Source organism: Athene cunicularia (assembly GCF_003259725.1).
Source record: "Athene cunicularia isolate RWA chromosome 1 unlocalized genomic scaffold, athCun1 chr1_part1, whole genome shotgun sequence".
In the NCBI taxonomy this organism is placed as follows: domain Eukaryota; kingdom Metazoa; phylum Chordata; class Aves; order Strigiformes; family Strigidae; genus Athene; species Athene cunicularia.
The window spans coordinates 128,587,582-128,613,794 of record NW_020799091.1 but is presented as its reverse complement, the minus strand read 5'-3'; the positions used below and the strand labels follow the sequence as shown (position 1 = coordinate 128,613,794).

At 43.0% G+C, this 26,213-nt stretch overlaps 2 protein-coding genes across 3 annotated transcripts in view; one reads left to right on the top strand and one right to left on the bottom strand.

The window, feature by feature from the left end:
- SYN3 (synapsin III) overlaps positions 1 to 7,983 on the top strand; it is a 204,527-nt gene extending 196,544 nt beyond the window's left edge. Inside the window, exon 14 of the mRNA XM_026852807.1 lies at positions 7,468 to 7,983. Within this exon, the coding sequence (XP_026708608.1) occupies positions 7,468 to 7,600 (133 nt within the window). The 3' untranslated portion in view covers positions 7,601 to 7,983. The remainder of the gene's footprint in view (positions 1 to 7,467) is intronic.
- Positions 7,984 to 9,545: 1,562 nt separating this feature from the next.
- Positions 9,546 to 26,161, bottom strand: FBXO7 (F-box protein 7). Of its 2 annotated transcripts, XM_026852520.1 has the most exons (10): positions 26,104 to 26,161; positions 24,602 to 24,899; positions 22,459 to 22,686; positions 20,112 to 20,253; positions 19,394 to 19,477; positions 18,186 to 18,278; positions 15,004 to 15,180; positions 14,334 to 14,371; positions 13,543 to 13,962; positions 9,546 to 11,754 (listed from the first exon to the last, which is right to left on the bottom strand). In XM_026852520.1, exons 1-9 carry the CDS (start codon positions 26,157 to 26,159, stop codon positions 13,561 to 13,563), a joined length of 1,518 nt encoding a protein of 505 aa, XP_026708321.1. In that variant the 5' UTR covers positions 26,160 to 26,161; the 3' UTR covers positions 9,546 to 11,754; positions 13,543 to 13,560. The 2 variants fall into 2 exon arrangements, with proteins under 2 accessions (XP_026708321.1, XP_026708314.1); XM_026852513.1 differs by lacking the exon at positions 9,546 to 11,754 and having other exon boundaries at positions 12,755 to 13,962.
- Between the last annotated feature and the right edge of the window lie 52 nt (positions 26,162 to 26,213).

The window sequence follows — 26,213 nt, the reverse complement described above, 5'->3', positions numbered from 1 at the left end:
CAGGCACCAGAATTATACACTTTATATAGAACTTACTCATACATATTCATACATAAGCATACAACTTCCAAGAAATCATTAACATATTCTCCTCCTATTTCCAATTCTGTGCAGTAGAGGTTAGAAATGTCTAGAAATGGGTCTGGGGTGTAATGTGAGTAGGTGGTCCATGAGTCGGTGGTCGCGATCTCCCCCTGCCGGAATTACCTTTTGCTTAAGGACACAGTTTTCATGGCAGGTACTTGTAAGCTGTTACGGTTACTTCCCTCAGTTCCCATTAATCCTGGACCCTGACAATTGCTTGCAATCTTCTAGTCCTATGTATGTATTATAAATCAGTTTACAGATTACCTTGTGTTTTGTCACCTAGGTTCTAACCGTTCCTACTAAACAATTATGACCAATCCCTTCAGCCTTGGTACGGGGCAGTACAGGGGATTTTAGAGTAGCAGTCAGTTGCTAGATTCAAAATACAATAAATATAAAATAAATTATTTTTACTAAAATATCCCTTAATTCTATACTTATACTAAAATCAAACACAATTTAATTTCAGTTAATAATAAAATCACTAACAGTAGCAGGCTTTACTACCACCCTTCATGGAGTGTATCTGGCAGGAAAGATGGGCAAAAAGTGTTTGGTGTTGACAAAAGGTTGACACAAAAGGAAACCAGTATGAACAGGCCAGAACAAAATATAGGCTAGGAATGGGGAAGAGAGGTTCTAGGCAACAGAGACGTAATGTTCTGGAACATGCTTTCATTGATGTTGTCCTGGTTCAGCTAGGATAGGGTTAAGTTTCCTCAGAATGTGGGGAGGGAGCTCTAGCTGGGTTATTCAATACCATGCTGACATCAGGTCTGGGAGCCAAGTGCAGGAAGAGCTGGAGGCACACATGGTGTTTGTGGTCAATACCCTCACTGCTATACTCCACGTGGTATATCTCTTACTCTGTTCATTGTTATTACTGTCGTCATTGCTGTTTTTTTTTTTTATTTGTTATACTGTTCTATTAATTTTTTTCCTTATTTCAACCCTGGGGTTTATATTTTACTCCCTGCCCCGACTGGTCCGAGGGTGGGGGAGGGACAACGGCAGCGTGGTCTCTGGTCCCAGCCGGTCCTAAACCACCACAGCCTTTCTTGGCACCCAACAAGGGGCTGCTGAGGGTTGAAAAAATGATCAAAAAGGGTCAGACCCTAACCAGAGTGTGTTAGAGCAATCTGTTAGGTGCAATTTTTCATTTGTGTTGTTTGATAAGAAATATTTGCAATGCTGGCCCACTTGCTTGTGTGGTGGGGCTGGATTAAGCCTTATATCTACTGTGTGTTCCCAGTGCTGGTGTTTTTTGACAGTGGAAAATGTGTAAAGGGGTTTGTTTTCCTGCACTGGTTCCTGACTGCTTATAATGCCTTTGTATTGCTGGGGGGGGCGGGGCTGGCCAGTACCTCTTTGCTGCCTGGGCTTTTGTTAGGGGTCTCACTCCCTCTATGGCTGAGCCAGGGGAAAAGATCATCTTGGTTTTTGAGAGTTTCAACTATACTTGGAGCATCAAGGCCAAGTGTGATTGTGGCACAATGCTTTCTGAATGTCTGCCTGATTTTGGTTTAGGCCAGGTGGCACTTCTCTAACAGTAGCACCACCTGGAAACCTGCCCTGAGGTCAGATAATAGTGAGTAGCAAGGTGTGTGGGAAGAGATGGGCAAACGCTTGGGTCAGTGGTCGCCTCCAATGCTTTGGAATTTCACTCCCGAACAAATGCAGAGCCCTGATGAACTGGCAGAGTGCTTAAAAAAGGTATGTCGCCAATCTGACAAAATACGGAAGACACAACTCACTGCAATGTTCTGGGGACTTGCCCATGCCTACCGCATCCTTTTTAACACTACTCACTACCCTCAAGGGGGAGAAAGGGCTGCAGGATCTGAAAGTGAACTTACTGGTACAGCAGCTAGGCCAGCGGTACAGCGAGTGCCAGTATCAATTGCCCCCACTAGTTCAGCAGCTGGGCCAGAGAGACAAGCAGTGCCAGTATCAGTTGCCCCAATACAGAAAACAAAATACACCAAAAAGCCTGCAAAGTAGGGGATGGAGATGAGCCAGGGGAACAAGAGGAAGGGTCAGAGGTAATCATCGGATCTCTATCCCCAACTGAGTTGCAAGATATGCAGAAAGATTTCGGCTGCCTGGGAGGCGAGCAGATTTGCACATGGCTGCTCCGATGCTGGGAAATGGAGCTAGTGCTTTTGAGATGGAGGGGAGAGAGGCCAAGCAGCTGGGATCTTTGTCCAAGGAGGCTGGCATTGATAGGGAAATAGGGAAGCAGACTCAAACCCTCAGCCTTTGGAAGCGACTGTATTGCTCAGTGTAAGGGAAAGGTACCCCTACAAGCATGATATCCTATGTCCGCTAAGCAAATGGACCAGCACTGAGAAAGGCATTCAAAATGTCAGGGAACTGGCTGGTTTTGAGATGATCCATGGTGATCTGAATAATGAGCAGTCACCCATGGACCCAGATCAGGCCCCTTGCACACCCCTGATGTGGCAGAAGTTCCTGAAGAGCACACCAGAAGCACGCTCGAAAGCATTGGCAGCAGCGTCCCGGTGGTGAGACCCCCACACTCTTAACAGTGGATGAAGTGGTTTACCAGCTGTGGCAATATGAGGGAAATCTCCCTTCATCTCAACATTCGTGGGTTTCAGCTGTAAAGAAGCTGTCTCAGAGGGTCCAGAAAGTGGAAGAAGACATGTCCTACATTCCACGTGCACAGGCCAATGTCTCAGCCATTAGAAGTAAACATTTCCCCACCCAAGAGAAAGACAGTAGAAGGTACACATCATGGAGCACCCTGTGGTTTTTCCTCTGCAACCATGTAGAAAATATGAGGAGGTGGGAGGGACAGCTAACTCCCACCCTAGCTGCATGAGTAGAGCAGCTGAAAGTGAAGATCATCACAAAAGGGGAGTCCTCCAAGAAAAGCGCAGCTCCAGTGTCCAGTGTCCAGAAATCCCTCAGACAGAATAGAATGGCCAAAGTTATGTCTGACCCTCTTGAGGGGACCACTGAATCAGTCTTGCAAGAAGCCTTCTTATAAGAGCTGAGTGATGCTGAGCAGTATTAGAGGGGCCCTGCCTCCAGCAGGTGGAGGAAAGGAATAATCGGATTTACAGGACAGTGTGGATCCGATGGCCTGCAACATCAGACCCACAAGAATATAAGGCTTAGTGGATACTGGCGCACAGGGCACCCTGATGCCATCAAACTACAGTGGGGTTAAATCCGTATGTATTTCCAGAGTGACAGGGGGATCCCAAAAGCTGACCCTATTGGAAGCTGAAGGGAGCCTGACTGGGAAGGACTGGCATAAGCACCCCATTGTGACTGGCCCAGATGCCCCGTGCATCCTGGGTGTAGACTATCTCCGGAGAGGGTACTTCAGAGAACCAAGAGGGTACCGGTGGGCTTTTGGTGGAGCTCCCCTGGAGGAGGTTGAACAGTTGTCCACCTTACCTGGCCTCTCAGAGGATCCCTCAGTGGTGGGGCGGCTTAAGGTGAGGAGCTGTGAGTACCGATTGATACCAGGACGGTGCACCGGCGGCAGTACCGCACCAATCGAGATTCCCTGGTCCCCATCCATCCGCTGATCCGTCAACTAGAAAAACAGAAGGTGATCAGCAAAACTCACTCACCCTTCAACAGTCCTATATGGCCAGTGAGAAAGCCTAATGGTGAATGGAGGCTAACTGTGGACTACTGTGGCCTGAATGAAGTTACGCCAGCAATGAGTGCTGCAGTGCCGGACATGCTTGAGCTTCAGTATGAACTGGAGTCAAAGGCAGCCAAGTGGTACGCCACGACTGACATTGCTAATGCGTTCTTCTCCATTCCGATAGCGCCAGAGTGCAGGCCACAGTTTGCGTTCACTTGGAGAGGCATCCAGTACACCTAGAATCGATTACCCCAGGGGTGGAACCACAGCTCCACCATTTGCCATGGACTGGTCCATACTGCACTGGAGAAAGGTGGGGCTCCAGAACACCTGCAGTATATTGATGACATCTTTGTATGGGGGAACACAGCTGAGGAAGTCTTTGAGAAAGGGAAGAAGATAATTGAAATCCTCCTGAAAGCCTGCTTTGCCATTAAGTAAAAGAAAGTTAAGGGGCCTGCAAGGGAAATTCAATTCCTAGGAATAAAATGGCAAGATGGACGTTGCCACATCCCAGTGGAGGTGATAAACAAAACCACAGCCATGGCCCCACCAACTTCTAAAAAGAAGACTCAGTCTTTCCTGGGCACTGTGGGGTTCTGGAGGATGTACATCCTGAACTACAGCCTGATTGTGAGACCTCTCTACCATGTAACCCATAAGAACGATTTTGAATGGGGCCCTGAGCAATAACAATCCTTTGAAAAAATTAAGCAGGAGATTGCCCAAGCAGTAGCCCTCAGGCCAGTCTAGGAGGGGCAGGAAATTAAGAACATGCTCTACACAGCAGCTGGGGAGAATGGCCCTACCTGGAACCTCTGGCAGAGAGCACCTGGGGAAACCCGAGGCCAACCTCTGGGCTTTTGGAGCTGGGGATACAAAGGTTCTGAAGCTAATTATACACCAGCTGAGAAGGAGATACTGGCAATGTACAAAGGATTTCGGGCTGCCTCAGAAGCGGTCAGCACTGAAACACAGCTCCTCCTGGAACCCCGATTGCTGGTGCTGGGATGGATGTTCAAAGGAAAGGCTTCCTCCACGCATCATGCAACAGATGCCACGTGGAGTAAATGGGTTGCGTTGATAGCACGACAGTCTCGAATAGGAAACCCCAGCCTCCCAATAACATAGGAGGTGATCACGAACTGGCCAGAGAGCAAAGATTCTGGGATGTCACCAGAACAGGAGGTGACACATGCTAAAAAGCCCCCACCATATAACGAGCTGCCAGATGAGAAGCGATATGTCCTGTTCACTGATGGGTCTTGTCATATTGTGGGAAAACATCAATGACGGAAAGCTGCTGTATGGAGTCTCACGCAACAGGTCACTGAAGCTGCTGAGGGACAGGGTAATCGAGCCAGTTTGCAGAGGTGGAAGCAGTCCACCTTGCTTTGGATATTGCTGAGCGGGAAAAGTGGCTGAGGCTCTACCTGTAACTCATGAGTGGTGGCAAATACCCTGTGGAAATGGTTGCAACAATGAAACAGAGTAACTGGCAACATAAGGATAAAACCCTCTGGGCTGCTGAATATGGCAGGACATTGCAGCCCGTGTGGAAAACCTCGTTGTGAAGGTGCGCCATGTGGATGCCCATGTACCCAAGAGCTGGGCCACTGATGAACATCGACACAAGCAGCAGGCAGACCAAGCTGCTAAGATTAGAGTGGCTCAGGTGGACTTGCACTGGCAGTGCAAAGGTGAACTCTTCATAGCTCGGTGGGCCCATGAGACCTCGGGCCACCAAGGTAGAGATGCAACATACAGGTGGGCTCGAGATCAAGGGGTGGACCTCACCATTGCAGAGATCATCCAAGGATGTGAGACGTGCTGCAATCAAACATGCCAAAGCGGGTAAAGCCCCAGCAAATGGAGAGTGATGGCTGAAATATAGAGAGGCCTGGCAGATCAACTACATCACACTGCCACAGACCCGCCATGTGCTCACAATGGTGAAACTAACCACTGGATGACTGGAAACTTACCCAGCTCCCCATGCCACTGCCCGTAATACCATCCTGGGCCTTGAAACCCAAATCCTGTGGCAACACGGCACCCCAGAGAGAATGGAGTCAAACAATGGGACCCATTTCAGAAAAAAACTCATAGATGCCTGGGCAGAACACAGCATCGAGAGGGCCTACCATATCCCCTACCACGCACCAGCCTCTGGGAAGATCGAGCACTACAATGGACTGTTAAAAACCACATTGAAAACAATGAGAGGTGGGACCTTCAAAATCTGGGACACGCATCTAGCAAAGGCCACCTGGCTAGTCAACACAAGAGGATCTGCCAGTCGAGCTGGCCCGGCTCAGTCAAAACGTCCACGTGCTGTAGATGGGGATAAAGTCCCTGTGGTGTGCATGAGGAATATATTGGGAGAAATGGTCTGGTTTAGTCCTGTGCCAGGCAAAGGTAAATGCAAACACATCCATGGGATTGCTTTTGCTCAAGGACCTGGGTGTACCTGGTGGCTGATGCAGGACAATGGAGAGGTCCGATGTGTACCCCAGGGGGACTTGATTCTGGGTGAGAACATACCGTGAATTATACTGTGCTGTTGTTTGTTATTTTGTTATTGTTAACTGCTAAATTGCAGCTGGACATGACACAGACGGTATAGAGTAAAAGGGTAGATTATGTCATGGTTCATCTAGGAGAGGGTTAAGTTTCCCCAGTATGTGGGGAGGGAGCTCTAGCTGGGTTATTCAGTACCATGCTGACGTCAGATCGGGGCACAATGCATGGGAGAGCTGGGGGGACATTTTGTGTTCCTGGTCAGTACCCTCACTTGCTGTACTCAATGCGGTAGATCTCTTATCATATTCATTGTTATTAGTGTTATTGCTGTTTTTTGGTTTATTACACTGTTGTATTTTTTTTTCCTTATTTCAACTCCGGGGTTTATATTTTACTCCTTACCCTGACCAGTCCAAGGGTGGGGGATGGACAACAGCAGCATGGTCTCAGATCCCGGCAGGGCCTAAACCACCACAGATGTCTACAAAACCAAGGCAAACCAAGAGGAATGTACGTACAGATCAAAATGTTGATTGTAAGGATGCGGTCGCCACACTCTGTATCTGGTACTTTAATTCAGAGTCTGGTCTTGTGCTGAATGCCCATTATTGACCAGGAGAAACCACTCAGTGACAAAGCATGGTAGTGGGGAAAATTGGGAGATTTACTTTAAAAGCAGAATACTGAGATCCAAGCTTAAACACTAGCAGATACAAACCTAGCAGGAACAGCATGGCTAATCAAAAGACCTGCATAATAACACAGCTGAGAGTCAGAGCAGACATGCCAGGGCGGGTGGGCAACTGCATACATTGCAGGGGACACGGCTACCAGCTTACTGAACCTCCCATGCTTTCACATCTGAAAGGACAGGACCATCATTCATGGTACAGCTGATGAGAGACAGGTGACCCTCAGTATGCATACTTTTTTCTGTATTAGTAGTGAAATGACTTAAATGTTCCTCAGAACAGTTGCACCAAATGGCAATTGCATACTTAGTCAGACATTTTCATAATCACTTACTTGTCTGGAATGCGATACTGGACCCATCTGTCTATGCCCACCCCTCTTCCTGACCCCATTCCTGGGTCTTTTAGCATATGGAGACTCTCCTTCCTAACCTCTCTTCATCCTTGAATTTGTCTGTGTGGTGTAACACAAAGCATCAGTAACCAGCTTTGAACTACCACCTTCTCCTGCCGAGTCTGAACTGTTTTCTGTTTCAGCAAATCAGTGTCCCTGACAAACACCTTCAGTATATCTGAATCATCTCAGCGGGGAAATGCTCATGAGGATGAAGCAAAAGCTGAGACCATCCGCAACCTGAGGAAATCATTTGCTAGCCTGTTTTCCGATTAACAGCCCTGAAGCTGGATACGTGCTTTTGTCAGCCCTCACTCTTCATATCAGCATATCTGGTGTCATCCTGGAATAGATTCAATGGTACCCAGCAATTTATTACACCTGGGTAAAGGGAATGTAGATAACTATAGTTGTTTTAATACAAAGAAAATATTCTAATAACTGTCTGAAAAGTGACTGATAAAAGTGGCACTATTTCATTGGGTTTTGTGCATAATCAGAATCACATCTGTTGAAATGACTGAGTTGTAAAGCAAATTTTACTCTTGCTAACCCCTGTGGAGTAAACACAGTTAACACAGTGCAAACTAGATTTTATTTTGATTGTATATAGTCACTACACCAATTACTGAATACTTACTGAGGTTGAACTAAAAAAAAAAAAAAAAAGAGTCAAGAATAAGTGTTCATTGACTGATAAAAGTGAGCATGCTTGAGCACAGACACAGTGATCTGTGGAACTTCATGATACCAACTTTGTAAGAAGTAACTTTTCAGAGAAAAACTACAAGTTAAATACAGTACCAAGCATCAGTAAGCACCAAAGATCACATGAGCAAGTCATTCAAATGGACTGCTGATTTGTTCCAAATCACTCTGCTCATAGCAGATAAAACATCTCTGTTTCATGCTTTTCATTTATGTCCCCTGCACATGAGAGAAAAACGTCATGTTCTAACCCTGTAGCGTTAGCTCAAAAGTAACCTGAGATGGGCTTTCCACACAAAAAACTTCCCCTGTCCCTGGAAACACCAGAGCTCACATTTCACACAAATTCCAGACAAAACCCAGCTACCTCAAGCACTTTAGTGACTTGGTCACATCTGGCTAAGTATGCCCCATGGGAACATGCTTAATTAATAACAGAGCTGATGAAGTGCACATACGTGTGTGCTGAGTGTTTCATAAGCCTGAACAGACAGAGAGATGGAGTGAAATCCTGTCCCCCTCCTTGAACTCCCACCAACTTCACTGGGCAAGTGCAAAATGAATGCAAGGTAACAAATGTGCAATAGAACAGGAAAACCATCCCTTACAAATACAATGAGCTGGGGTCCATCTAGAGACATCAAACCATGGAGGACATGTATGGGATTGCCCCTAGCAGGTAAGGATCAGTACTAGTCCTCCCCAACCACTCCCAAGAATTATTCTTCCAGAGAAGACAGAGAAATATCTTTGCCAGGTGTGCTTCTCCTCTAAGCCTGCAACACAGAATGAAACTGTGTATGAGCACAAATACAGGAACTGAGACACGGCAAAAAAATTACAGGTATGACACAAGCTACATTCGTGATTGAAAAAAACACTCTGGTTAAATCAATGTATCTGTGGCTACTTCCACCAGCTGAGAACCTACCCCTTGCACCATACTTTTTCTATTTATAACACAGATAATGAAGGCACCTATCCTCATCCCACCTACTTGACTTTTCTTCAAGTTTTGTCCAATATTTTACTCACAAACAACACATACAGCTTCAATGTCAGACTTTTTACTTTGTGCTTCCCCTTAGCAACTTCACCTTGATAACACTTAGGAATGCCCAGGGAGGCAGGGAGGTCAGCAAGTTAAAAACATTTCAGCCAATGGCACAGATCCAACAGGGAGATCCCCAAAGCACCAAAAGCAGCAGCAGAACTTGCCATCTTGGATCTTATGATTCACTGGTGGGAAAAAGCCAAATAAGCAATTGCTTCCTGCATAGCACCTGTAATGAATGTCTAAATCCAATGCAGTCATCTGGACCTTGTATGACCTACCCCTGAGCAGGCCTTTACACATATAATGGCTTTTGTGACCTGTGCACTTTCAGACAAGCAACAGCATAGCTTTTCCAGGTTGGGAGGCTCTTGAGAGTCATCTAAATCAATGTTTTATACCTCAAGTTCAGTATCATTGAACCACTCTATTCTCTGATGATTTATATCTTTTTTTTTCTTTTCAATTCTGTGTTGTCCTTCCAGGTTTGCTAAGCAGTTTACAATGTAGCATCATAAATACATGTCACTGTCTGAGAAAAACAGAACCTGATGCTTTGCAATCTCCAGGAGCAATAAAATAGTGACAAATGGCCTTGAGCAAGCACTGTCCCACTGTCCCATAACAATAGCAGATTAACAGGCTCCACTATTGAGAGGAGATAATACAACCCTGATGGGAGAGGATTTCCTTCTCTAACACTTTCCTTAGCATGGTTTATGTCTTTCCCTACTAAGTGGTCACCAGAGCTGCAAAGACAGAAATAAAAGCTTACTGCCAGAATCCTCAATTGCTTAATTGCCTGAATCTTTTTGTCTCTCTTACCAACACAACCTAGACGAAAAATAAGCAACTAGAGACTAGTACGGCATAGCCCCACAAACTGACCCCAGTTCATCACTAAAACCACAACAGTTGGATCATTTGATGATGCTGCATTTGAACACAGCAGGGCTGTCCTCCAACAGACAATGAAAGATAGCACTGTTGACCTGATACCCAGCAGTGCCTCAGATCTCTTCATCTGCCTACAGCTCCCAGCTGTCATCTTTCCAGGGACAAGCAAACTGAATGACATCTCCCCTCCAGTTTGCAAAAACAAGTAAAAGCAACAGGCACTCACTCTCAGCTTAACTTGGTTACTCCAATAGTTCCTGAAAAGCATCTTCAGTTCTATCCACAGAAATGATTTAGTAGAAACATTGATTTCATAAGTTAAAATGATGAAACTCTATACTTTGTCCTATAAATGCTGCAACAGTACACTTCAATCTACAACAATGATGCTCACACACTAAAAGCTGTGGCTAGCAGGCAATTCACCATCATATATTCAGGTTACCACCTTTGTACGGGGTTTCTCTTCCAAAATCCCTACAGTCTAACAAAGCGAGAGAGAGGGAATACAAGGAGTACATTCTCCATTTATATGAATGAGGAACTAAGGTATACACCAGAGGTACTTAGGTATCTAAATACAGCAGCTGAAGTTAGGAGCAGTAAGAAAGCAACAGAAAAGTCGGTGAACAAAAGTTACATTTAAATCACAGGGTAGACATGCCTTGGGATCTTTCTCACACAGCTGTGAAAACTGAGCACCTGGTCAGAATCTCCCTTCTGTCCTGCATGCTTCAATTTTCTTCACACACAAGAGAGGAAACAAATAGATTTGTGTGTTTGGATCCAGCCCAAGCACCTGGGACACAGCTATGACACCCACTCATATCCACCATCTGGAAAATTAGTTTACATTTTGCTGTTTAGATACAGACTGAGAAACATCTTGACTTTCTTGTAAAATCTAGAATGTGGTATTCAAGAGGACTGTCACTTATGTTCCTATGCAACTAAGTCTTGTATAAAGCTGAGGTTCAGAGGAATAGTCCTCCTCATAACTGCAGCGGTATTTTCTCCTGTTTCACTAACCACAGGCAGGTACATAATACCTGAATATCTGGTTTAAGTTTCACAAATATGATAAAACAATAAATAGAAAAGCCAAGGACAACAGTTCCTTATTTCATGTGAATGTTAGTAGCAACTCTAACAGTGCTGGATACAGATGAACACTACAGGTAAAAAATGCCCATCTTCAGGCATTTCGTCTTTTGTGATTTCACTTCTATAGCATTTAAAAATTATAATGACACACATACCTAACTTCGGAAAATAGAAATAAACAAGCAACTAGTTTTCAAATATCTCCTGTTTTGTCTTCTAATTTTATACTGTTGATCCTGAGATATTAACTTTATATTTCATGTCTTGCTTTATGAATAAACAGAACTCCTCTTCAGCGAACTTGACAGTTCAGAGTAAGTCATGCTCCTTTACCTTTGGCTCACAATACCTTTACTATAGTGTGAATCAAGAAAGGGAAGGTGTATCTTCAGACTACTTAGTGGTGTATCTGTAAGAAGGCTGAATTCATTTCTTCAAAAGCAAACATTCAAATGACAAAATCCAGAATAAACAGAACCCGTGGCATCAGCCTGGCAGAAGTATGACAAGGTTGTCTTCACAGCAGAGAAGGCCCAACTCCAGAGCAGCATGGGGCATATCAGCAGAGCAAGCAACATGACTGTCTTCAAGGCACTGGTAATGTGAGTACCATTGGCACCACAAAAATTAATGTATCTCACACAGAGATCACTGTTCCCAGAAATGGTTTGAAAAAAGCGAGTAGAGTAAGATACAACTTTAAATTATAAAATAATTTGTAAAACCTTATCTGAATATTATGTATGCGTTTCTGAAGCACTTATCTCAAAGACAAAATGGCACAAGGCCAACGCAGCATAGATTTCCCTTTTCCTCTTCATAGTCAGCAGAATATAAAAAAACCCCAAAGATATCACTGCAAGCTCCAAGAGGCCTAACTATACACTTAAGTGAAAATTCTATTGGAACAAGGCAATTCAACAGCTGCAACAGATGTTAAAAATTAAGGCTAATCTTGGTATAGAGTCCCCAGACTATATAAATACACACTCTTAGGTATTTAATTATGGCAGCATTTGCACTGATAGGCCATTGATGTGAAGCAGAAAAGGGAAAAAAAAAAAGCAATGCTACTTCTGACAGCAAAATAATGTATTATATTTAACTTCCACTGGAGTTAACAGCAGAACTTCCTGACCCTACTGAAGTCAGCTGAATTTATACAAAAAAAGATGAATCACTGAAATATCACCTGAAAAAAGCATGTAGGTATTACTGATTAAATAACTTGTACTTAACAGGAAATGTCATTCCATTTCCACTGTTGAAATTTCAAAAAGATTTTAGAAAATAGTATCAGCTGTCACAACAGTCATCAGTACCATTTACATTTATAGACACACTGAGATCAATCCATCTTAAAAAAAAAAAAATATAAGAAATGAAAAGTTATAGCAAAGTTTAGTCATTCCAGTCTTCCTTTAATGGAGCTCCAGCATCAGCCTGCAGATCTTATCAGGAGACTGTAGCTCATTAGTTAGTAAGACAACACTTGAAAGGTGCTCATAACATGTTACAATACATTTCCTCTTGGCAAGATGTATTTTGGTACTGAAGTAATGGAACTAAATGGAATATACTGCAGTAAAGTGAGAATTCATTCTGCTTCTCCTGCTGTCATCCCATTTCCACTGCAACAAAGTCAACCTATTTAATTCCTTGAATACATTAAGCAGAAGGAAGTATCTATTTTTGCACCAGTTTTAGCTCACACACAGTAAATGCAGCCACGTACTACAATTTGTAAAGTTAAGGAGAAAGACAAAAAAGTTTTGCTGCTGGTTCTTTGTAAAATTGCTCTGCTTCTGTTCAGACTTCTCAGTTGCACTGTAGCATGAGTTTACTCAGTTGTGTGTTCTAGTATTTCCATTGTAAAGAAAATCCCTTCCCTGTATCTTTATGTACTAAGTAACAATATAAAAATGCTTTTTACCTCCTAAAACACTGAAGGAAAAAAGAAATGTCATCTTTGTAAATTTCCACAAACACACATCTACCAGAAAAGGATACTACCACTGTTGTATGTGGAACATGGTAGATTTTTTTAATAATGATTACTAGCCAGGTAGATTTTAAACAGCATCATCTTTCCTGGCAATTTCATAAAACTCTTCAAATAAGACAGACAACTATAGGGTTTGTATCTGAAGTGCTCTATATCTGATGCAACAAATGTTTGGCCTGTATCTTTCTGGTCTCCAAGCAGCACTTCATAGATGATTAAGGGCAGGGGTGGGAGCAGAACAAACTGTTCTAAGTTGTAGTGCTTCATGAAACAGACCTCAGTGCCAGGTGGTACAGTACTACCAGAGCATAAAACAAACCCAGCCTTTGTGGTCAAAACATTACCATGCACATGTGTTCTTGCTGCAGTCTGAAGAGAAGGCAGATATTAGCATCTGGGATTTACAATCTCCTGCAGTTAGAAAGCAAGCTCAGGGACTAGAAAACTCACTGAAGGAAAAAGCAGCAATCAAATGAACACACGGCGAACGTCCATGGGGCGATCCCGGCTGGGCCTAGATGGAAACCTGTCACTGGGACTAGCTCGTCCTGGAAGTGTAGGGTTTGCTCCAGGCAAGGAACCAATTGGGTCAAAATGTGGTCTGAATGAAGGAAACTGTCTAGGTGCTTCTTCTGGGCCAGGAATGAGTGAGTTAATTGGGTCTCCAACATATGGAAGTGTTGGTCTCTCATATTCTCCACCAATGATCACTGGGGGATAGATTGGGTTTGACGGGAATGGGTTGGGAGGAAAGGGATTAGGATACAATGGGTTGGGATGAAAGGGGATTGGATGAGGTGTAGGGGGCAGAAATAGAATGTGCCTCCATCTCAGGGCCTCCTTCTTCTGTTTCAACTTTTTCTTGTATAGCTGCAGACAGAAACAAAGGCAGTTTAAAGCTCTGTAAGTGCTCTGTGTTCCAGCTTCAGCAATTGCATTCATTTCTGCAGCACTTCTCAGAAAAGCACTTCTCACCTGTCTGAAAACCCAGACCAGCAGCTTTCCTGCCTGTCAAAGACAAACACAGCATCTCTGAAGAACCTCTAACCCAGAATTTGGGCATGCACCATGCAACTTGTTGATGCTTTTTTTTTCCCCACTCTGATCATACCCAACATGCATACACCAAATACCACACTAAAATTTAACTCAAGATTACTGTCTCCCAAAGTTTATGCTTTGTTTGCAAATTAGCCTGTGGAGACTAATCTCAGAGACATTATGTTAAAAAAGCCACCTACTTCTTTCCAGTCTGTGTCACGAGGCCTTGCAATAGGATCTAAAAAGAGAAGCAAAAAATTAAAAAGAGCAATCCAATTTATTTTTAAGAACAATTCATGTCACAGATGCCCAGTTTTGTCAGAACTTGCAGAAGAATCAAGAGATGAAAAAACACTTTTGGTCAATACATTTTTTTCATATAGATAATGCATCTTAAAAATAAAATAAAGCTCCAAAACCATTCAACAGGTGATCTACTTGCACACCTGTTTTACATAAAGCATCAGCTCCAAAAGTTACTAAGTACAGAAATCCCAGAAACACTGTCCCCATCTTTGACTTCTGGCAGCACTTCCCTTGATTGCCTTATTTCTTCAATCTCTTGTGAGAAATTATAGCAGAAATATCTCTTTCCTCCACTTCCTAATATCTGCAATAGCCAGTACACCAAGGTAATGAGAGAAATGGACGAAAACAAGGTAGTCTGCACCACACAATGGGAAGAAAGCTGTGCATCCACCTGAATTACACCTGACCAACTGTACTGGTTAGCATCACAAATGACTGTATTTACTCACAGTGTTTAAAAATCAGAAGTGGTTGCCCGAGGAGCCTCTTTATCAAAATCTGTCAGACCTAATATCTCTGTTCACATGAAAATGTATTTAGAAAAACATGTCTGATCATTACCTCGGAAATCTCGCAAATACATAAACCTCCATAGAAGCTGGTCATTTGAAGCTGCGTAAAGATCACGGCAAGCAGCAGAAAGAGAGATAAGTGAACGGACATCCAGAAGTCTGAAAATCCGAAGCTTGAGCTCGAGAGGAAGGACCACTAACCCAAATACATCTGGCAAGTTCAGAGCTACAAAGTGGAAAAAATAGAAGCATTACCTAAGTAGTGCAGAGTTTATCTCTAAAGTCCCTAAAAGAAAGAAAGGACATTATAATAATTCCCTTAAATCATTTCACAGAATCATTCAAGTTGGGAAAGACACTTGGGATCATCAAATCCAACCATCAGCCCTACACTACATAGTTCTCCCCTACACCATATCCCCCAACATCTCATCTAAATGACCCTTAAACACATCCAGGGATGGTGACTCCACCACCTCCCTGGGCAGCCTATTCCATTCTCTGACCACTTTCTGTGAAAATTTTTTTCCTAATGTCCAGCCTAAACCTCCCCTGTTGCAGTTTAAAGCCATTCCCTCTTGTTCTGTCACTAAGTACCTGTGACAAGAGACCAGCACCAACCTCTCTACAATGTCCTTTCAGGTAGTTTAGAGTGGTGAGGTCTCCCCTCAGCCTTCTCCTCAAACTAAACAGTCCCAGCTCCTTCAATTGCTCCTCACAGGATTTGTTCTCCAGGCCCTTCACCAGCTTCGTTGCCCTCCTCTGCACTCGCTCTGGCACCTCGATATCTCTCTTGTATTGAGGTGCCCAAAACTGGACACAATACTCCAGGTGTGGCCTCACCAGTGCAGAGTACAGGGGGACTATCACCTCCCTACTTCTGCTGGTCACAGAAGAATTTCTAATACAAGCCAGGATGATGTTGGTTTTCTTGGCCACCTGGGCACACTGCCAGCTCATGTTCAGCTGCTTGTCAATTAGAACCCCCAGATCCTTCTCTTCCAGACAGTTCTCCAGCCACACCTCCCCAAGCCTGTAGCGATGCATGGGGTTGTTGGGGCCCAAGTGCAGGACATGATACTTAGCCTTGTTGAAGCTCATCCCATTAACATTGGCCCACCGATCCAATGTATCCAAGCCTCTGTAGAGCCTTCCTATCTTCACACAGACTGACACTCCCGATTAACTTGGTGTCATCTGTGAACTTACTGATAAGGACTCTATGTACTTATCAAGATAATCAATAAAGATGTTGAACAGAAATGGTCCCAACACCAAGCCCTGAGGAACACCACTTGTGACTGGCCACCAGGTGGATTTAGCTCCATTGACCACCACTCTCTGGGACCGTTCATCCAGCCAGTGCTTGACCCAGAAGACCGTCTGCTCATCCAGGCCATGGGCAGACAGTTTTACTATGAGAATTCTATGGGGAACTATGTTGAATGCTTTTTGAAAATCCAGGTAGACAATAAGCACAGCTTTTACCTCATCCAATAGTTGGGTCATCTTGTTGTAGAAGGAGATCAGGTTTGTCAGGCAGGACCTGCCTTTCATAAGCCTACGCTAGATTAGGCCTGATCCCCTGGTTGTCCACTATACAACTTTTAATGGCACCCGAGATGACCTGCTCCATGACCTTCCCTGGCACCAAGGTCAGACTGACAGGTCTATAGTTTCCTGGATCCTCCTTTCTGCCTCTCTTGTAGATGGGTGTCACATTTTCCACCCTCCAAGTCCAGTGGGACCTCCCCAGTTAGCCATGACTTCAGGTAAATCATAGAAAGCAGCTTGGCGAGCACATCTGCCAACACCCTCAGCACCCCTAGGTGTAACCCATCCAGTCCCACAGACTTGTGTGCATCCAAGGGGTGTAGCAGGTCTCTGACCACCTCCTCTTCAACTGTGGTGACCTCAATCTGCTTCCCCTCTCCATCTTCCAGCTCATGGGGCTGGGTGTCCAGGGAACAGCCAGTTCCATTGCTCAAGACCGAGGCAAAGTAGGCATTGAGCACCTCAGCCTTTTCCTCATCCTTTGTTACCATGTTTGCCTCTGTATCCAATAAAGGAGGGAGATTTTCCCTAATCCTCCTTTTATTGTTCATGAATTTATAGAAACATTTTTTATTATCCTCAACAGCTGTGGCCAGGTTGAGCTTTAGCTGTGCTTTGGCTCTCCTAATGTTCTCCCTGCATAACTTCACTACATCTTTACAGTCTGCATCAGAGACCTGCCCCCTCTTCCAAAGGCAATAGATTCCCCTTTCATTCTTGAGATCCAGCCAAAGGTCCCTGTTTAGCCAGGCCGGCCTCCTTCCCCTCCTGCTTGTTTTTCAGCAGATGGGAACAGCCTGCTCCTGTGCCTTTCAGACTTCACTCTTCACATCCTTCAGGGCAGCCTCCCAAGGGATTTTGTAAATCAGTCATTTCTCTTTGATGCCTGTTACACCACTTTTTTCAGAAAGTAGTGACATGACTTCTTGTAAAACAGATTTCTTGCAACTCTAAGTACATTTACGGAGTGTACAAATAGCACTTTATACTGACAACCACTGGCCACTAAGCCCAAGAAATATTCCATACACCAAACTATGTTTATAGGCTCAGTGAACAAAGGAAAACAGACCCGCCCAATTTCATAAGCCCACATACACATTAAATACAGAGCACATGCTTCCCATAAAACCTTCCTATACTGAAGTCTAGAGGGAATTCCATTGAATAGTCTTCAGAATATAAAGCTGAGACCTTTTATGGCAATACCTATGCAGAGAGAACGTGGCTTCCTTCTGCTTCACAAACACCAGTTTGGATTACCTCCTATCATCCCTTCCAAGGACTGAGGTCATTCCTGGAGTTAGACTTCCAAACATGATGCTATATAGATTTTTCTGCTTTGACAAAGAAATGGATCAAAACTACAGAACTACTGCCACAGAATTACTGTGGTATGACTTTCTCATCACCAAGTGTAGAAACAGGCACTCCAGTCTCTTGAGACCAGAGCAATCAAAAATTAAAACCAGAAAATTACCATGTTCTTAACATTTTCTAAGATACAAAGATTAATACTATTTCTTTAGACTGTATAAATTACTTTATGCTTACTCTTCATATACCCATCACTGAACAGCTGTTTCTAACCCTTTAGCTTCAAGGCTTCATATAGACCCCCTTCCTTCCATCCTCAGAAATGAAGTACCATCTCTAATCGCAAATATTTTCTCTTACCTTGTCGGGCAGCAGCCAGAAGAGAGTAAACCAGCTGGTCTTTAAAGAGACAGGATAATTTCTGAAGGTCTTTGTAAACACCTGCAACCTTTTCTATCAAAGAAGAGAGGTAAAAATGTTAACTTTAGGATGTCATAATGCAAAAATTATGTAAGAGCAGAATAATTATGGTTTTCTTATAGGCAGACTGTAATCTGTGTGTAATCTTGATGGGAGCAGCTCTGCACCTAGAATGTAACAATTATTCATTAAATGATTCGTCAACAAACTACAGATCAGTCCCATGGTCAGGCTAGGCTCTCCTTTAGCATTAAAAAGCACCATTAAGAGAAATATTTGAGCTTTTCAGAAACAGATTGACTCTCAAAATATCACAGCTTCCTTTGTCAGATTTCAAAGCTCATGTGTAACATGCACCTATGCTCTAAATGCCTGCAACATTCATTTCTCTGACAGGAATGTTTTCCCATGTTGTTCTCTGAAGAAAGAGGAGCCAGAAGACTACCATTATACTGGAGACACTTCAGTGATCAGTTAATTCTTCTAAGCCTTTTGACTAGGCTTGTACATCAGTGACTGGAGCTACCCAGGACACAGTGTAGGACACTGAGTCAGCCTCAACTACCAGCAAAGCAGTTCATATACTACAGAGAACAAAAGGCTAGTTAGGTCTGTGCTCACAAGGATCCACATCTGTCTGCCCTTCTCCCCTCCCCCATCTTAGTCCTCCCTCTAAGTTTGGCATTCTGGAGAGTTATGTGGTCAGCATATGTTTTCTGACAAAAAGAATGTAACAATTACAGTGCCACAACAAGAGCGCAGGTAGCATCAGCCTCTGAAGTCCTGAACTGCTAGGCAGAAACGGGGTATAACCCAGCATTGCTGCCCCAGAGATTCATACATATGCTTAGGACCTCATAAATAACAGTCATATGGGGCAAAGGATGACTCAGGCTTTGCAAGGTTCTTTCCTTACACACTTAAATCAATAAATTCAAATTGTTTCAACAGCAAAACATGAGTAAATAGCTGCACTCTAAATTCCTTTTACCACAAAGCTATAACTCACCTAAATACAGTAAAACCACAGTTTTACTCTTTTGAAGTATTCTTTACCTATTTGGTCCTCTGTTGAAGTATATCCTTATTCACTGTGTGACCTCCTGACATTTAAGTTTGTGACTATGAGTATCATAGCTCAATCGTACCTGGCTCCTGAAAGCAAACAAAGGTTGCTGGCAATAGCTGTATTCTCTTAATGCCTTTAATCTCTTTGTTGATTTTTAAAGTTGCTGCAAATATAAGAGAAAAAAAAAGGACATTTCAAAATTTAAAACACATTGAAAGATGACAAAGATCACTTCATTACTGCCTTACCCTTCGGAGGTGTTTTACTCTCCTCCCTTACCAGATTCCCTCAAGGAAAATACCCAAATATAGCCACAGCTGGACAAACAAAACTTTCAGAAAAATAAAATGGAACGTAAAATATCAGGAAATAACAGTTAAACTGTTAGTGTGCTACAGGATAAATTATGTATTAAAGAGTACATAGTCTAGAATTTGCTTGTGAGTCTTGCAAAGAACAAGAGACAAGACAAAATATTGCAGCTGAAGCAAATCTACCTCTTTTAATGTTTGGCAATGTATACCGAATTCCTGTGAAGTGACACAAGAAACATTGCAATGAAAAGGCCAGCTGAATCCTCTAAGTTAGAATTGTTCTGTTATGATTAGAGGGAGAGAAACAACACAGAAATGCCAAGAATATTCAGCATTAGGAAATAGCATCTCTTGCACCTCAGAAACCTGGACAACAAGGTGCAGTTCTAATGAGTGCACAAAAGACCATTAAAGTTTTCTCTTGCTAAACAACGGTGATATTTAGCAATGTGCATTCAGGAAAAAAAATCTTGACTATCTTACCATTAATAGCAACAAGATCTCCCAAAGGCACACAAGTCAAACCAGCAGAACCTTCTTCACAAAGTGGATGCGTATACTGTAGCTTGTAAACACCATTACCTCGCCACTTCTCTGGCATAGACACTGCCTTGGCTTCTGTCCCCTAAAAATACACAGAGATCACATTGCCATACTTTAGCAACATATCAAGGGGTGAAAAAAGAGAATTAAAAGTTAGGAACTGCCAGAATGCTGCTTGCAATTCAAATCTTAGTTTAGTCCCAATGAACAGACTATAATTACATGATTATATACTATTTTTCCCAAGACTAACAGCAAATCTAAGGAGGAGAAGTTTAGTAATTTTTTGTCCTATCTCAGTTTCTGGCATGGAAGGTTGGTCAGTGAGCACTCACACCTATTTCTTGGAGACATGTACTTCATTCTATTATTTATTCCAGTAACAGTACAACAGTACTTACTTACAACAGTATTTACTGTACGAAAAACATGTTATTACACCTTTTCTGGGAAGTTATGAGATCTGACAGGACTTGAAGAATCATAGCTTGAAATCCATTCAAAAATCTGAGCAGACTAACAGTTTTTCCTTTCAATTTCAGTATTAAAAGATTCAGATGGAATCCCAGAGGGGAACACAAGATAATCACAAGTAAAAGTAGACTCTGTCTCTTTCCTCTTAAATCAGCACAGCAACCACCTTCCCTACTCCCAAGCCTACTGATTGACATAAACTTTCTTCCCAGTGGCAAATGTATTCTTCAGATAGTATTTCAGGCTACAGGAATGCAATTAACTTAGCAGATTTATTTAACTGGTATTGGTCAACTGGACACCTAAACTGACCCCCTAACGTGTTTACTTAGCCTCACCACAAGAAAAAAAAGCATGAGAATTTAAACACTTTCCCTGAGAGCAAATTTTTTTTTTTTTGCATGTTCAGCCACATATCTGTAAACATACAATACAAATCTAAAAAAGCAAAAGGTGAATTCATACATTGAATAGAGGTACTGCCATAGGTGCTTGAGTTAAGATACCTCTGTACATTAGTGTGAGAGATGACTTGTAAAAACAGGTCCTGAAAGAAAGAGGCCTGAAAGAAACAGAGACTGAGGAAAACAGCCTGAAAAAGAGATAAAGGATTAGCAGGGGGAGTGGAGGCCCTCTGAGATAAGGAATGTCTCAAGAACTTTCAAGTAATGAAATTATAGTCATGGGTTGAATTGTGTGAAGGTTGAAGCTGATAAGGCTGTGCCAATAACACAGGATGCAGCTGGAGGGGGGAGCCCTGTGGAGAGAGGATGGCTCTGCTCCGGTGCACCTGGGCAAATTTCAAGGGCCATCTGTTCGGCAAGTGACCTTTGCTTCATTATCCATGAAATGCGTATACCATGAAACACCCCTGAATATCCTAACAAAGACTAGCAAGATCATGATAATTACATCATCCTCACCTTACCCCTCCCCATACATGGGATACACAGGTATGTGGGTCGACCTAGGGGATGGACCCAAGGAAAGTGTGTATAAATTGAGGGGCAGGAAAGAGGGGAGGGGGCCCGGAGAGTGAAGTGAAGCAAAGAAGACAGATGCCTGCTTGAAGCCTTGCTGGCAGGATCAATGCAGGAACCCAGACCCATGATCTCTATTCCTCTACATCTCCCTCCTTTCCTTATTCCCTTTTTCCTCCACTGCCATTAAGTAATGCAAGGCATACTGTATTGCTTGCCACAACTTGTTATATACTTAGCCAATTACTGTGTATCCAATTAGTACATTGTGGGAAGTTAATAAATGTCTGGACTTTAAGACTTGTCTCACCATTGCCCACTCCACTGGGGATTTACAAATCTTCACTTGTTTCCCTTGTCTGAGTGGGACGTGACAGTTATGGGAACCAAAGCCTAACTAAATGAGCCAGTTGAAGTTAATACAGAGTGGGAGACAACACTGTCAGACCTTGGCCTTGTTAACCACCATTTGAACAGGATACCACTGAGATTAATACTGATGCTTAAGGCAGCGCTTCAAAGAAGTGCTACAAGCTAAGTATATCTACACAAGCTCAACAGTATAGAGCAGAAACAGGAGGTTATCAGCTGGGTTCCAGTGAGGCTGAGGACTGAGAGAAACACAGGAAGAGGCCTCTTCTCTCATACCTAAAAGCTACTCTAGTCTTTAGCCTTAAGGCTTACCGGTCAGGCAAATTAGAGAAGCTGATACTTCAGCAGCCCCTACAAAGCCAAAAGTGGATCTTCAGATGCATCCTGTATCACGCATTCCCACAATATTCCACAGCTTTCTCATACCAACAAAGAAATTTCCTGATTGGTTGTGCACCTACCTGAGGTACGTAGCCTGTCTCCATCATGAGAAGATGTACTAGAACGATCAAGGCATCAGTGGCATTGGTACACTCAGCAGAAAGGTAGAGCATCTCTAAGGAATGGGGTATTTCACCATCAGCAGCTTCATTGCACAGCATGGGTTCAGAGGGATAGGAACCTGTACCTTCTTCCAGGTCAACATCTTCCGAGACTAATCCAGAAGGAAATTCTAGGCTGGATCCTGCCTTCAGGGGAAAGCAAAACATATTTTCATTCAGAAAATTATACCACTATATAAATCAATATTATTAATCCTCTTATACCAGTCCTTATAGGCACCAAGTCTACTTGCCAACTTTGCATGCAAGTGGAACAGATTCATTACATTTCAATTTTCTAGCATCCCAGCTGGAGATTGAGACCACACACATTGCCTCTGTAATTTTTTATATTTATAATGCAAGCACCTCATAAAAGGGTCTGTCATTTGATTACATATACTACTTGAACTCAAAGTAATAATACATTAAACTTCATCAGAACTTTTGCAGTGTACACAGGAATAATCTACTCACTGTAGTACCACTATTTAGATATAGCCAACACGCATGGCAAGTAACCAAAATGGTAACTTGGACTGCTTACAAACACAATAGGCCTAAATAACCGGAAAAAAACCCCAACACATCAATGGAGTATATCTGCTAACATTTGAAGAGCACTTTTATTTTTTTGGTTTTATTGTGGCTTCCTTTCTTCCATAGACACATTAAAAACAAAAAGTAGTGAAAACTATAAGCAGATTTACCTAAAGGAAGGTTCAGGAAAGGAGAAAAAAAAAAGAGACTCTAAAGCTGTAGCTACTTCTCCCCCACATCCATGTCCAATAGCACAAGACACCCTCATGTCTGTATGAGGCTGGCATGGCCATCCACGCATGGAACTTTCCTTTTTTCATTAACAGCGACACATATAGACCTAGGTAAACACAGATTTTCAGACTTCTGAAGCTCTTCTACAATGACACTTATTTGCTTGGAAATTTTCTTGCCATACTTCACCACAATTTTGAGGGAAGATGTCAAAATCTTTTAACTTGCTTTCAAATATTAAATTATTATGAAACATACTTCTGCACAGCTTACTGTTGTTTGACAAGACATAAGGAGTTTGCATGCCCACAGCACCATGCAAGGAATATTGTTCCTGACAAGAATCAATGAGACAATGGTCCAACTACATTTTCTTTCATTACTTCTTTTTACTCTAAATCTTAACTTTCACACATTAAGATAGTATTTTTAAAAGACCACTTATCCATATTCCTCATATAAAGATTGTATTAAGAAACATTTAGTATCTGAAATTAGTTCTAAACCAAAAAACTACTGGATTGAAAGAACATTGCAAGACGATTTCTCCCAGCTTCTCAAGCTCCTGCCTAAAAAGCACAGGATCGTATAACAAGATCGACCATGGCACTAGGCTGCACCTGCAGTCTCCTCCAGGGAAACTCCATTTACCACAGGACCCAACAGTTGGTGAGAACTGTTATCTGTTTAAGTATTGTATGTACAGTCACACAGAAAACAAATCACAGAGTAATATGCAAAAAATGTGCTTATTTGCTGTATGAAGCACATGGGGGTCATACAGATGCATACCTATGAAGCATGAGGCAGGAGCTATTGCAGCAACACAACCTCTATGCACAAGACAGACAGGTCTCAGTCTGAATCATAGGTAACTGCTATACCCCATTAGAAAGGAATCATGCTCTCACCTTGTGAGTGGTGTTTCCAACAGGCAGTGACTGTTGCATTTGTTCAGCCCATAGAATCAGTTTCCTCAACAAAACAGCACTGAGACAGGTTAAGAACCACAATCCTAACTTCCTTATGGAAAGTGCACATTCCAGCAAATACATTCAATGCTGTAAAAATGTCAGACCTGAAGCACCTCAGGGTCTCTGAACTAGCTTCAGTGTCACAGCTAGTATAGAACAAATAGAAACAAATATAACTGGCTATATGTCAGATAAGTATAAGAAAAATAAAAGGAGACAAATATTGTGAAGAGATTCTCTACTATATAGTACAGCAACTGACACAAGATACCTTCTTTGCCTTCCGTTGTGCAGGGCAATTCTCATGTACTTACTCTCTTGTCACTCATTTGAACGTCCACCTGAGATTTCTGGTTGTCAACTTGCTCATTATGCCCTTCTTCTTTTGGGCTCTTGGCCTGACTTTTGCTGGGAATCAAGATGGACGGCTCCTGACCATTCTGAAGTGGGGGAGGAGTAGAAGAAGGAGATAGTAGGTTGGGTTGTCCATCTGCTTCTTGTAGTAATAAGCATATCAAATCACCAGAAACAATCCCATATGAAGCTAATGTCTTCTGATCTTCTATAAGAGCATCTTTTCTGTTCAGTGTTATTGAAAACTCAGTATCAGGACTGCAAAGTAGGAAAAAAGTAAAACACCATGGTTGACTGCACACAGAGATACAGTTACAAAAGCATACTGCATACTACAATACCATGGATTTTAATCCATTAATAATTAGCCATATATTAAAGGGTGAGGAAAAAAAAATGGTATGAAATTATTCCCCCCATGTTTCTCTCCATGTACATTTTAAGTAGCCATAACTCCTTGGTAGGTACAATTTCATTCACAGTAACTGCTCATAAAACAGTTTTGAAGGAAAGTAAACAAGTGCCCTCCAAATCAGAAGATACCACACCTAGCAAAACAAGCTTTAAATAAACTACTGGCTAAGATTAATTAAAAGCAAAATAGTGTTGCAGACTCAACAACCCTGCTTTCAAATTAAGGAAAACATTCATTTCCAAAGATCAACAGCTGCCCTACAGAATACTAACTGCAAATCAGGGCAATAAGAAAAGATGCTTCGGGGCAAGCACTTACCAAAAATCAAATAGAAATGAAACTGGTTAGCACGGAAGCAGCTATAAAACAACATCCGCTGTGGCAAGACATGCAGTAACTTCAGATTTCTGCTGCCTACACTGCTATGCAGCACAGTGCTGTGCTATCAAGTGTATTTTTCACTGTGAAACATTAGTACATCACGCCCAGTTAAAGGTTTGTGAATAGAAACCCTTCAACAACCATCAGAATATGAGTCCCTTGTGTAGGCATTTACTAAACTGATTTTGCAGATGTTACTCGCCTACAAAGGCTGCCACGAGTTCTTTATAGATAAAACATTTATGAAATTTAAACCCAGAGATTCTCTAAGAAGACTGCAAAACTGTAAAAGGGATACCCTACAGCCATATTCATCATGTAAAAGCCACACGGAAATTTAAGTCAGCTCTGACTGAGCTGCAATTCACCACCGAGCACTTCCCAAAGTTTTACTTTCCCGTTCCATAGTGATCAGCCGGGAGACAAAGCCCGATCAGGGCCGGTAGCCATCCGCCGCCTTGCCCCCGGGGCTGCCGGCCCTCGATCTGTCACAAGAAGCTTAGCAGCGGACGTTACCGAGCGTCGCATTAGCTTTAACAACACGACCCCGCGAACCGGGTAAAATCTCCAGGCCCCTGCCCTGCCTGCTCCGGGATGTCGTGCACGAGCCTACCAACCGCCTGGCCTCTGCGCACCGCGGACCTCGCCCCGAAGCCGGCGGCGCACCTCGGGGCGCCCCCTGCCTCTGGCCGCTCTTGCCCCCTCCTCCGGGCGCCCGTCATGGGCCAGAGGAGCTGCTGCAGGCGCCACCGCTGCCCCTTTTCCCGCCGGCCCCG